The sequence below is a fragment of the Chironomus tepperi genome, unplaced genomic scaffold, assembly GCF_022539635.2.
Source record: "Chironomus tepperi strain 1889 unplaced genomic scaffold, CSIRO-AGI_Ctep_v1 contig_85, whole genome shotgun sequence".
In the NCBI taxonomy this organism is placed as follows: Eukaryota; Metazoa; Arthropoda; class Insecta; order Diptera; family Chironomidae; genus Chironomus; species Chironomus tepperi.
Genome location: NW_027226207.1, coordinates 6477730 through 6490596, shown reverse-complemented (window position 1 = coordinate 6490596; position 12867 = coordinate 6477730). Strand labels below are relative to the sequence as shown.

Genomic DNA, 12867 nt, shown 5'->3' with positions numbered 1-12867 from the left:
TGATTTATAATGGATTATTTAATAATGGACCAAGGGGCGTGGCTAGATTAGCTCAAAAATAGATAAATCTACTAGGTGGAGCTTATATTGCATCAAAATTGCATATTAATGTTTTGTATAGTGACTATCTACATGCCTAGGTCCATCAAACTAGATTTAACTAAATTAAAATATACTAAATAATCATTTATTCTCTGTCTATAAATACCATCAATATTAGACTATAAGCTGCCAACAGACTACAAATTGAGGGTCAAAAACCAGTCAACCAACTGATCTAACCGGTTTAAAAATGCATATCCTCACATGTCTAGCACAAAAACCCGCCAGCTGACATCACTCTCATTAATCCACATCAACACGTGACCACCGACGGCAGATGATGGTCTTAAAAATGGGCAACTAGATAACTAATAATCCATAAAGCATTCAAAAGTATAGATGCGCTCCATAATATCCAACAAGACTCATTTCCTTTCAAAAGAACACCATTTAAAGGGAAATTGAATTTTACAGTGAGTAAGTAACTAAGTAACTACACAGCTAAATGAATGAATGGAATGAACGATGTAATGGCTTGAAGGGAGATAAAAATGCCGGGGATATTAAGCAACAAAAAAAAAAACGACAGTAACAACAACAATAAGCTGACAATAAAAGTACAATTAATTTTCAATTTTTTTTTATATTCATCTTCTCCATACTTTATGGGTTTTGAGCTGTATATGCTGTTATTATTATGTGTTATGTTCATGTCATGCTGTGATTTGATGATACTTGATGCTTGATTTAATGAAAATTAATTTAATTTTATCATTGTTTTGTACATTTTAACTAATTTATTATGGGACTTGGATTAGATGGCTATTTTGTAGATTAGCAAGACTTGTTTCTTGAGTTTTGATGTCTAATCTTTGTTTATGGTCTACTAATTGTATCATGATGAATATGAGATTTTTGAGTGAAATGTATGACAACAGACTTAATTTTGTGGTAGATCTAAAATGAGGCAGTAGACTTGTTTGTAAGATTGTAATACTGGTGAGTCTGTAGCAATAAGAGTCTGTAGCAGTAAGAGTCTGTTGTTGGAAGTATTGAGACTTTGTATTTTCACAACCAGGTGGCGTGTTGGATTGATATTGGTGTTTCTGATGTTGCTGATGAAGTTAATTCATTTCGTTACTTGCTTACCTTAAAATGCAATAACCATTCTTTTAAGAGCTTGTTCTACTTAAATTTACAAGCTAAGCTTGTTCTCGAGCGTGCTTTCAGCTTACTCTGCTCTTACTAACTTCTCTGGCCATACTGATCATCTGTGATTCATAGCTTTTCTTATTAAGCGTCTAAAACAGGCTCTATCGTTGGATGCCCTTTGGTAATACTAAATGATTACTTTCTCTATAAACAGCCTCTCTCCAAGAGTTGTTTGACCGCTCTCGTGTTCTCTTTCCACCTACAAAATCAGACTTAAAGACTGTTTTAATGGATCTTCACAATTTCCTAACAATGTGTGCTATCCATCGGATTCAACTTCCTGCGAGCTGCAGATCTCAAATTTTAAGTTTGGGTCCTTGTTTATTCATTTTCTTGGCTGAGGCGCACGTGAGATCATTGCCGTCCGCAGAGAACATCTAAAGACAGCTATATCCTTCGAGAAGGATTCATTCTGCTAGTTCGGAATGTTAGAGACTTCAGTGTCCATTTCTACACATCCAATTCAATAATTCTTTAGTCTGCCTCGAAATCTATTTCCGAGAAGTTATGATTCTAGGAATGACACAAATTCCGCATAGTTTTGTCGATATCAGTCAAATGCAGAAGCCAAAATAATCTACAGCATATCCATAAAAAGTAAAAATTCTTTATCACGCACAACATAATTTAATGACTTCTTACAAAAGTTATTATTATCACTTCCAAAAAACTTTTTCACAAGGGAATGAGAAGCACAAAAGGAAATGTTTGCAATCAAAAGCACATTGCCGTACACGATTTCGAATAAATTTTCCTCTCTTTTTGGATAATCGTTGCTTGGTGATCAGGACATCGATCAAACATGAGTTTTCGAATTTGTGGATGAAAATTCCATCAAATGTTCAGTTCACTTTCAGCTCTTGGTGTTGTCGGTTCTAAAATAAAATAAAAGAAACGTAAGTGAAAATTTTCATAAATTATGTAATCAAATTTAATGAAAATTTGTTAACTTTTCAAAGTTTATCATGGATGATCGGACTGTGGATACGATTTTTCAAGGAAGTTTGGAGAATTTGCCCCCAGTTAGTTCGAAAATTGTCAGAATTTTCACAAGTTCAACATTTACAGGTAAGAATTTTTTGCGTCGTAATTCGGAATTTTATATTGAGTCGCAATATGATGTGTGATTATGATCGATATGGAAGTGGAAAATTTGGATTATTTTTGGGGTGTTATGAAAGATTTTCTAATAAGTTAATTTATAGTGAGAAATCTAATTAATATGGATATTCTTATGATTTTTCACCTTTGTTTGAACTAAGCTGTATAGTACGAAATTGTATCAGACAATATAAAGGTTCAGGAATCAATATTTGAGTAATTGCCAATCTGAGATCAAGATTTATAATCAAAATTCAGACTGATTCTCGCCTTACGTCGATGTAGTGTTGCATAGCTCTAGACCACAGATTGCATACGGTTCAAAATCATTTCATCATTAGTGTGACGCAACACACGGGTTACTCAACACTGCTCTTTACCATATTCCTTCATCATCATCAAATTTGTCAAATCATTCATTCAAGCATTCGCAATAATCTTCATTTTCATTTGTAATTCTTTGACAAACTGACAAACTTTATTGATCAGCAACTCAAATTTTACATAGAAATTTTCAAATTTTATTTTTTCCATGTATCAAGCAAATTTGCAAGCAATTTATTGAAGAAAGGAATATGTCACGAAACTTTTTTTGAACATCTTGAAGTCTGTTCTTCTTCAATCTAAGACAGTTTCGTGCCTAAGGCTAAAATCTGATGAATGTTCATGTTCATTTTTATTTGAAAGAAGAAACAAAGCAAATATTTGAAAAAAATTCATTTCAATTCTACAAATTGTATTGGATTGAATATAGAAACATAATCCATCTATTCCGAGCAACACAAATGAAAAAGGCTACGACATGGAGCTTTTAAGGTTTTTTTTAAGCCTTCAAGTTTGGTATCGGGGCCTTCAAAATGACGTGCTGAGGCCTTCTTCATATATGTTACTCGGGTTTGAATGCTCAGCAAAAGAAAATCCATAAAATAATTTGAAAAAATTGAAATTTTCAACATATTGTCAGTATGGAAGTCCTTATTGATATCTCTTGAGTTGTGGTTGAATTCTCTACAACAACACCAAAATGTCAAGCATAATAAATTGAATTTTCAATAACAATGCGTATAGATTTCATAAAAATTCTATTTCAGCCACAATGAGAAATAATAAAACCAACCGCAAAATATCATTAAACACATTTCTATGCATAATATGGATATGTTCCCCAAAAAAAGCATATCCAAACACATCATATATTATCATTACACGATATGTCAATTTAACTTTCGATTCAATAGCATTTAACAATGCAATTTATTCCTAAAAAAACTTTGAATCACAAACAAAAGGAAGGCAATGACTTTTCTAACCTTCTGACTCACAAAAAATTCACCTACTGTGAATTTCAATTTCCGACCCCACCGACATAATCAAAATCAATTTCGACATACTTATTTTTAGGAATAAAAGTTTTTTCATATGTGAACTAAATTTCAACATTTATTTACTTTTTTTTCTCCATAGACACGTTAATGGAACGCAATAATTTGATGTCAAAATGCTACCCACGAATCAAGGAATATTGCAGAGAAAAGCATGGATTGGAGTTTCAGGTTTGAAGTTGATTTTTGTATGTGTGGTTTGAGAGCTTTTGTTAGTTTTTTTTTTTTTTGATTTAATTTGAATTTTTAATATTAAAAATTCAATTCAAATATTTAAACTTTGATTTAAATTTCATAATTTTAATAATTTTAAAATTTTTAATTAAAAAATTGAATTATTTTAGAATTTAATTAAAAAAGTTGAAATAATTTGAATTTTAATATTGATAAATTGAAATATTTTAAGTTTTAAATTTGAAAAATTGGAATATTTTTAAATTTAATTTCAACTTTTAAATAAATTATTATTTGAACTCGAATTGTTTGAAACAAATTGTTAAAATTTCATCAAATCTTAAAATTTAAAATTTTTTTAATGAAGTTTCAAAAAAACAATTCAAAGAAATTTCAATTAATTTAAAAAATTCAATTTAATTTTAAAAAATTCATACAAATTTAAAAAAAATTTAAAATTTTAAAAAATCTTTAAAAAATTAAAAAAAATCTTTAAAATTTTAATTTTCAATATTTTTTAAATTTAGATTTAAAATCTTCAATCAAAAAATCATTAATTTTAATTTCCCCAAATTTTCAACATTTCCATCGGAATTTCCCAATCCCCCTTCATATCCACAACTCCCTCATTAAGCTCACATGCCGGCAAAATAATCACAAATTATTATTATTATTTCCATTGTCAACCCAGAAATTTCGAAATTATCGATCTAACAATAGCGCAAAAATGAGTCAAAACATAAACAACCTTGAACAAGTTTATTTGTTTGGCAAATTTGAATTGATTTTTACGTCATTGTTTCGTTGACTTTTAAATTCCGGAACAAAACACATCGACGTCAGTTAAATATTTGCATAGTTTTGATAATTGAAGGATTTTTGCATTGTTGTTTTAAGAAAAAAAGTTTTGAAAAAGTTTAGTCATTAACCTTTAAATGAAATTGGAATTCTAGGTTGTAGACATGCGATGGGGTGTTCGTGATGAAGCAACAGACGATCATATGACGACTGAACTATGTATGAGAGAGATTGTAAGTTTAATGAGCATTCTGATTGTTGTATCGGGTGGTACAGTCTGCGAAAACGTCTAAACTTGGTATGAAATATCAAATTAGACACACAGTCGACTATTCACAGGCTCAATGCTGAATTAATCTTTTAAGTCATTTAACTGAGAATTTGTTAATATAAATCTTCCATTTTCACAGAAAAACTGTCAAAGATTGAGTATGGGACCGAATTTCATCACATTTTTAGGACAAAAGTACGGTTATCGACCTATTCCAACTTATATACCATCTGCTGAGTTGCAGTTGATTAGAGATGATCTTGATGTAAGTATTGTGATGAAATATAGCCCAATGTAGCATATTCAGCTCTCAAAACTAGTATGCGGATGAAATTGTGCATTCAGTCTAAAGTTGGATGTGATCAAAGTAGAGTTGACAGGACTCTAATATAGAGAAGCCTTCATTGGAATCTGGATCTTCAAATTCCTTTCAGTCCTTGTGTTGAGAAAGAGGCAGAGCAACAAACAAGGAACCAGCAAAAGTAGCCTTTTTGGCCAAGAACAGAAACTTTTCGAACCGATTTTTTAATACCCTAAGATTCATCAATAGGACCAAGTCATCAATCCGAGCTTATAGTTTCAATTCTAATTTTAGGTCCAGCTACTGAATACTTGATGTTATCTGCTGATTATTATCTGTACTTGATACTAGCTAAATTCACATTTTTGTTCATTTCCAGGCTTCCGGAGTTGATGTTTCATTACTTGATATGTGGTACAAAAAAGGTAAAATGTCACAAAATATATTGTTGGAGTTATATAGTCTGCTTTAAGATCCTAGAGCTCGGAGTTGACTATCAGAACCGAGTGGACAAAAATATGTTAGAACTAGACATCCACTGGAAATTAACTTGCCATCAATCAGTTAGAACGTATTTTTGTCCACTCTGGTATTGATTCAAGACGACTCGAGCAAACTTTTTCGTACAAAATATAGGAAGTCGACTTCAAACTTTAAATAATCCTAATTTCCATCCACAGACTCCAACTGCGTTCCACCAGTCTCAATTCTTCAACCAATTTCCTCAATTTTGATCAACTTCATCAACAAAAGAGTTCCAAAGCTACAAGCAGAAGATCAAGCTATTTGGTGGGATACTTTAACTAAAATGCAAAAGCTATTGAGGAAAGGATCGTTGTCACTTTACCAGCAAGGCAAAATAGATAAAGAAACAATGCACAATTACTTTATGTCTGTCACAGAACGTGAAGTTATTAATGGAATTTTAAATGTAAGTTTGTTGATGTTATTGAGGCTTGAGGTCAGGTTTGACAAATCAGAGTTGACTAAAATGTCCTTATCAGGCACGGAGCATGCACTCTAGAGCTGACTCTTCCTAAATCGATCATTTGAGAATGCTTGCGAGCCTCATTTTCAGGTTCCTCTGCTCTTGAAATCCAACTTTTAGTCTGCTAGATTTCAAGTCACTTTCTGCCCTTAAATCAACTAAAAGTCAATTCCTCCTTAATATTCTCATTCCTTCCTCCTTCCCTTCCAGGTCAAAAACACAAAAAATCATTGCTTAGGCTACGTCCGTTACATCAACAACATTAACCTTCAGAATCTCAAAAAAGCATCCAATTTTGTTGACATCATCAACAGATCCCTCGACACAGAAGCTGCAAAATATCTTTCAGATCTTCGTGATGTTCGTGTACCAGCAAGACTTGAAGAGTCAAATTTCCAAAGGTACACAATAGAATGGATAGGCAAGGAAGGTCTAGATCCAGAGACACATGAAGAATATTTAAATCATTTTATTGCACATTTCTATAAAAATATGGTCAAGTTGATAGACCGAGCTATGAGGAAGGAGGATTCATCACCACAAGGACAGATTGTGACTGAAATTTTGCAGCATCTTCATGCCTGCAATAATTCTGTCAAAATTTTCTATGGACGTGAAGACACACTTAAGTTGATTGAGAATTACATGTTAGGTCCATCTGATAAGCCACTTGTCCTATACGGAGAAGGCGGTTGTGGCAAGACAAGCATGTTGTCCAAGGCAGCAGCATTAACAATGGAAGTTTGGTTTAAGGACTTCAAACCAATTAATTTAATTCGATTTCTTGGAACTACTCCAGATTCTAGTGCACTTACTCCAACTTTAGTCAGCATATGCCAGCAAATATCTTACAACTTTATGATTCCATTTGACACAATTCCAGACGATTTAGTTCCATTGACGGCACATTTTAAGCAACTTTTAACATATGCAAATAAGAATCAGCCTTTATGTCTGTATTTAGATTCAGTAGATCAATTGACAGGCACACAAGATTCAAGTAAAGTGTCTTGGTTACCAACACGACTTCCACCTTATTGCAAAATCATTGTCTCATGTGCAAATGAGGAAGCAAATCCAGAAGTATCACAAGAATATCACTTACTGAGACGAATGATTGACTCGCCTGAAAATTTTATAGAAATTACAGCACTCGGTGAGGAACTAGCAATGAATGTCATTAAAATGTGGATGGAAACGGCATGTCGTGACTTGACAAACTTCCAATGGCGTTTAGTGTCAAATGCAATTGCAAAATGCTCACTTCCGATTTTCGTTAAATTAGTCTTTGCTGAAATTTGTCGTTGGAGGAGCTTCACAAAGCCACAGGATACACACTTGGCATCGAATGTTATGGACAGTATTTTTCTACTTTTTGAAAGAGTTGAAAAGCAACACGGAAGACTGCTTGTATTTCATGCTTTAGCTTATATTACAGCATCTAAATCTGGACTATCAGAGAGTGAACTTGAAGACTTGATATCTTTAGATGATAAGGTTTTGGATGATGTATATCAGTATCATTTGCCGCCGGTGAGGAGAATTCCTCCATTGTTGTGTAAGTATTGTGGATATTGGGGTGGTTTGGGGATTGTAGGGTGTGTGATGTTGGTCATAGATGATGTCATTGGATGACTCAAGTTGCATGGTATATGGCTTGCATTTTGGCACTTCTAGAAGATTTTGGAAGAAGCCTGCAGCTTGCCATACTCAAATACACGACTTAGCTATGCTTCTGGAGCTTCATCTACTCTCACAACTCCAGAATCTACACCAAAAGTAGTCCTTAACCTAAAGTACCCAAAACAGACATTCCTAGATCCAGTGCATCATCCTTACCCTTCCTACCTACCCATCACGTGCCATAATTGAACAGCTTCACCATAACAATTACATTTCCCATTCTAGGGACGAGAATAAGAAACGATTTACCAAATTACTTAAGTGAACGCGAAGCTGACGGTGTTAATGTCATGAATTGGTACCACAGACAGTTCCGTGACACGGCAAAAGAGCGATACTTTAAAAATAAAAATATGGCAATTTATTTCCATTCAATGATTGCCGATTATTTCCTTGGTATTTGGGGTGGCGGTAGAGCAAAGCCATTTAAGTACACGGAAATTCAAAGGCATCGATTTAATTTGACTGACAAGGAAGGTATTGCGGATCGTAAAGTTCCTGATCAACCGCTCGTCTTTTACAATAAGGAAGGCAAAGTTTGTCGATATAATTTGAGAAAGTTTGGTGAACTTCCATTTCATTTGGTACGATCGAGAAGATTCACCGACTTGTATAAGAACGTCCTGTTCAATTACGATTGGTTGCATGCAAAACTGTCCTGTTGTCCTCTTCAAGCAGTCTTGGCTGACTTTGAAGATGCCTCCATGAATGTTGAAGAAGCAGACGCCAAACGTGAATTGAATTTGGTTGCAGACGCTCTCAGACTTGGCGGTGCGATCCTTACGAATCCGGATATGTTGGCATCGCAATTGATTGGACGATTGTTGCCGGAAATTGGTGGAAATCCAAATATTAAGATGTTGCTTGAGGCCTGTGATGAAAGTGGACCAAAACATAGTGCATTGATTCCGATAAATCACTGCTTGCATACTCCAGGAGGTCCACTGAAGTATTCACTTGAAGGTCATCAATTTGCTGTCTTTGGATTCTGTTTGACGACAGACATGCGCTACATGGTCTCAATATCGACACGATTTATTACATGGGATTTAGGAACGTCTGATTTAACACGCGATGTCAATCCAGGAATTGAAGGAATAATGCAACAATTGGTGCTTAGTAAAGACAACAAGTGGGCTGGTGCCTATACAAATAATAATCAATGTGTCTTACTTAACATGCTGTCAAGTGAATTTAACATCATTAATAATCCATTTGACGAGAATGATGATGTCCATGGAGTTTACTTGCTTAATCAGGCATTCTTTATATATTCAAAATTAAAATTTGTTAGATATGACATGCGTGCGCAGTTGCAGGAGACACATGAGTTTACTGATCTGAATGGTGCTGAATGGGAGTTGCTGAGCATGGAATTCTCGAGTTTTAATGAATTTATTGCGATTTTTTGGTCTGGATCGATTAGTGATACAAGGTTGAGGATGCATACTTCAAAGCAAGGTGAGTATTATGCTGTTTACGTCCATTTATCATGCTGGATATTCCAAATTATTCCACAGGCATCAACACAGACCCAGTCCTCTTCCACTCAGCATGTGCTATGAATAAGGAACGAAATGTCATGTACTGCTGCATGAATGAGGAAACTTATCAAGTTTCAAAGCTCATGTTTACTGTAAATGATGAAGTCGGTGAAGCTGAATGGAAATTAATCGAGGAATTGCCACGATATGAGAATGATGAGAAGGAAATGCTACTACAGCTTAAGCTTGATCAAATTGATGGTCGCTGGTTGATGGGAACGGCTGGAAATGGCTTTGTCTTGTGGGACTTTGCTGAGGAAAATCCAATTCATCCTGGTGAGGCTATTTACTTGGCATTGCCACATGGTGTTAGGAATATATCCACAAAAATGATGCAGAGTAACTCGATTATGATAAGTTCGAAGGTTGATTATGCTGTTGCTGGTGTAAGGAAGAATTTGTATGTTTGGAGCTTGGGTAAGTTATGTATTAGAGCGTAGGCAGTAGGGCTGAGTGCTGAAAACTATTTCGGAAGTCAGCTACTCATTTCCTTAAGCTTAATTCCTTGAATTTCCTAATATCCTACTCATTCCAGAAAACAAGCAACTCATGAAGGTCCTCGACGCACATTTCGGAAGGATTATGCAGCTAGAGTCATTGACAGTCGGCAACTGGAATTGCTGTGTGACCTCGTCAATCGATCGTTCTGTCAAAGTTTGGAATATCAATAATATTTTCGAACAAGTTCATGTCATTGATCGTCTGGAGCTTCAAGTCGATAACATAAGCTTGTCTAATGACGGTGAAATTGCATGCACAGTTACAAGGAGTTGTGTTGGTGTGTGGGGGATATTAGAGAATAGGTGAGGGTGAGATTTGAATGATTTGAGAATTGAACTTAAGCTCCTTCAATCTCCAACAGATTACTTTCAAAACTAGCTGACTCACCCTTAGGAGCTATCGTCACCCATGCTGAAATCACACCAAATGGCAAGTACATTGTGTCATCAGAAACTGGAAAACTGATCATATGGAACCGAATAACTGAGCAAGTGCTCTTCAAAGATGACCAACCAGGCATCCAGCAGATAACATTACTTGAAGAAGGTGAAAAGGTCTTGACAGTCTCGTGCAAGGAATTCAATTCCGCAAATCAACTTGGAAATGATGAACAAAAGTTAACAGCTAAAGCTATAGTCCGCAGCATTCCCGATGGCGATACTTTATATAAATTTGAATTCGGAATCAAGTCAATTCCAGGCATTCCATTTAGACAAACTCATGTGTCAGCTGATGGACAGTACATCATTGCAACATCAGTTGATAAAAATGGAAAGGATGCACTATCCGTGAGTATACTCGTTGCACTAACATTCCTAGTCATTCTGTAGAGTAACAATTACATCCATGCCAACTATTTATTCAAAAATTATTTAGAGTTTTAACAAAATATTCTCAAAATGTGATCTACAGATATACAATGCCGAAAATGGCGCGCATATTCACAAAGTCTCACTACGTAGTTGCGGTATTAAGGAGAATGTCTTAAAGGTGATTTCGTTGCCACATAAGGCGACTCAAGTTGCTGTCATAACCAGCGAAAAAGGCAGCATAATTGATATAAAGTCAAAGAAGTACATTAGGTCAGTTCCGAAGTGGGATGGAAGCTGTACGAAGGATGGAAAGTTTGGATTGTATGCTCCGGCAAGGTAGGTTGTTGGATTCATTAGACTAGAGTCAGTGCTGTTCAAACTTTGTGTCGCGGAACACTTGTATGCCATGATCCGGTTGCCTTGTGGGTTTCCGGTCGATGCTTAGCATCAAGGTGCGTTTTGGCATAAAAAAGGTTGAACAACACTGGACTAGAGTCAGACCTTCCCTTAAAATCCTACCTTAAATTCTTAACTACATCAATTCCATTTCCAGAGGCGGCCTCGACCTCCTCGAGCTCAAGAAAGGAACGACAGTCAAAACCTTCATTCCAAAGGTAGCAGAAGGTGTCTTCACTGTCATCTGCATGTTCACAGACAACGACGAGTATGTCCTCTATTATCACAGCGGTAAGAAGACACTTCGTGTATTCCGTACCAGTGACAGCGAAATGATCGCAAACTACAAGATGCAGGCTGAATTGACATCCATTAAGAGCTCTAAGGATGGAAAATGTTTAGTTTTAGGTACGATTGATGGATGTTTGTCAGTATTCTGTATTGCTGATTTACAGAAGCCGGAAACGAAGGAATATTTGCAGCAGTTGCCGTCGAGGGATGTCAATGTGAGTATATGCTTGAAATTCTATGGATTATAGCTGAAACTTCCTTATTTCCAGTGGAAGAAGAAGCTGGCAAGAATGAAGGCCAACCAGAGATTCCGAGCAGCTTTCCTCACCATCACATTAGTCTCAAAATTCAGCAGTATCCACGCAAATTCAGAAAATAGTGACAAGCATAAAGCACAAGAAGCAACTTAAAAAATTCAAGTTTAGTCCTGTTTACCTGTTGAGCTGTTGTTTGAAAGTCAAAAACTAATAAATTATTCTATTTTATTCAACACAAAATCAGCAATTGATAGACATGTCTAGTCCCGTGATACAGTTTGTTGACCCTCTTTATTTTTCAGTCTCTCAGCCGACAACATTGTTGACTGACAACAGAGCAATTTTTGTGTATTTTTATTTTGATGAAAATAGCTTTTCAATTGTTGCACATTTTTTTCCGTGGAAATTGGTGTGGATGATGAATTTGTTGTATTGGGTTGTGTGAATTGATATTGGTAGATTGAATTGATTTTCGAATAAATAAGCCCGAAAGACACATGACTTGGAAATGGAGAGAAATCAGGGGGCAAGTCGGAGTAATTCTGGCTTAAGGTCTGATTTGACGAAATTTGGAATCAAATAAGAGCAGTGGAGGGCAACCTTTGAGTCGCGGCACACAAGAAAATAAATTGAACCGTATACCGTGTGTGGTTTCGGTCGAGGTTCTCCAAGAGAGTGTTTGCTCACTACAAGACTAGACTTACGCTAACTTGTGGCTGGATTTTCTGGATTATTCATCTATTCAACACCATGTGCCTCCAGAAGAGGAATACCAAGCATTAATTCAAAAAACAGCGACATCTAGTGGTAAACATTTAAAATTTTAGAAGCTTCCATATCCAGATGTCGTGATAGTCAAGACACATTTCAGGAATTTAGTAGAGACACTTTACATTATTGAAAAGTTTTGTGGAAAAAAGCAATATGTAGACCATGAAAGCATGCAATAGAGAAAAAAGCAATTTATTTTGGAAGGAAGTAGACTTTTGAAGACTTGGATGTGAACTTTTGTTGAAAAATAGGAATAAAAAATTGAGAAATAGATTCATAACTTAATTTTAATCTTCAATTTTTGCCAGATATCTTTAAATTTTTATGAATCTTTAGTTTGACA

General features: G+C 35.2%; 1 protein-coding gene across 1 annotated transcript; it reads left to right on the top strand.

Moving 5' to 3' along the window:
• The first annotated feature begins 2112 nt into the window (after positions 1-2112).
• Positions 2113-11978, top strand: LOC139086225 (NACHT and WD repeat domain-containing protein 2). Its single transcript, XM_070634610.1, has 15 exons — positions 2113-2150; positions 2214-2322; positions 3820-3908; positions 4865-4942; positions 5120-5245; positions 5661-5706; positions 5962-6212; positions 6480-7827; positions 8178-9413; positions 9473-9913; positions 10032-10299; positions 10359-10785; positions 10910-11145; positions 11363-11711; positions 11766-11978. Exons 2-15 carry the CDS (start codon positions 2220-2222, stop codon positions 11904-11906), a joined length of 5139 nt encoding a protein of 1712 aa, XP_070490711.1. The 5' UTR covers positions 2113-2150; positions 2214-2219; the 3' UTR covers positions 11907-11978.
• Positions 11979-12867: the final 889 nt, after the last annotated feature.

What these genes read in the sequence shown, in the direction of transcription:
- LOC139086225 (XM_070634610.1), top strand. Translation starts at nt 2,220, where the DNA reads ATGGATGATCGGACTGTGGATACGATTTTTCAAGGAAGTTTGGAGAAT. An exon ending in TGATTAGAGATGATCTTGAT is followed by an intron (nt 5,246 to 5,660) that starts GTAAGTATTGTG and finishes GTTCATTTCCAG; the next exon opens with GCTTCCGGAGTTGATGTTTC. An exon ending in GATGCATACTTCAAAGCAAG is followed by an intron (nt 9,414 to 9,472) that starts GTGAGTATTATG and finishes ATTATTCCACAG; the next exon opens with GCATCAACACAGACCCAGTC.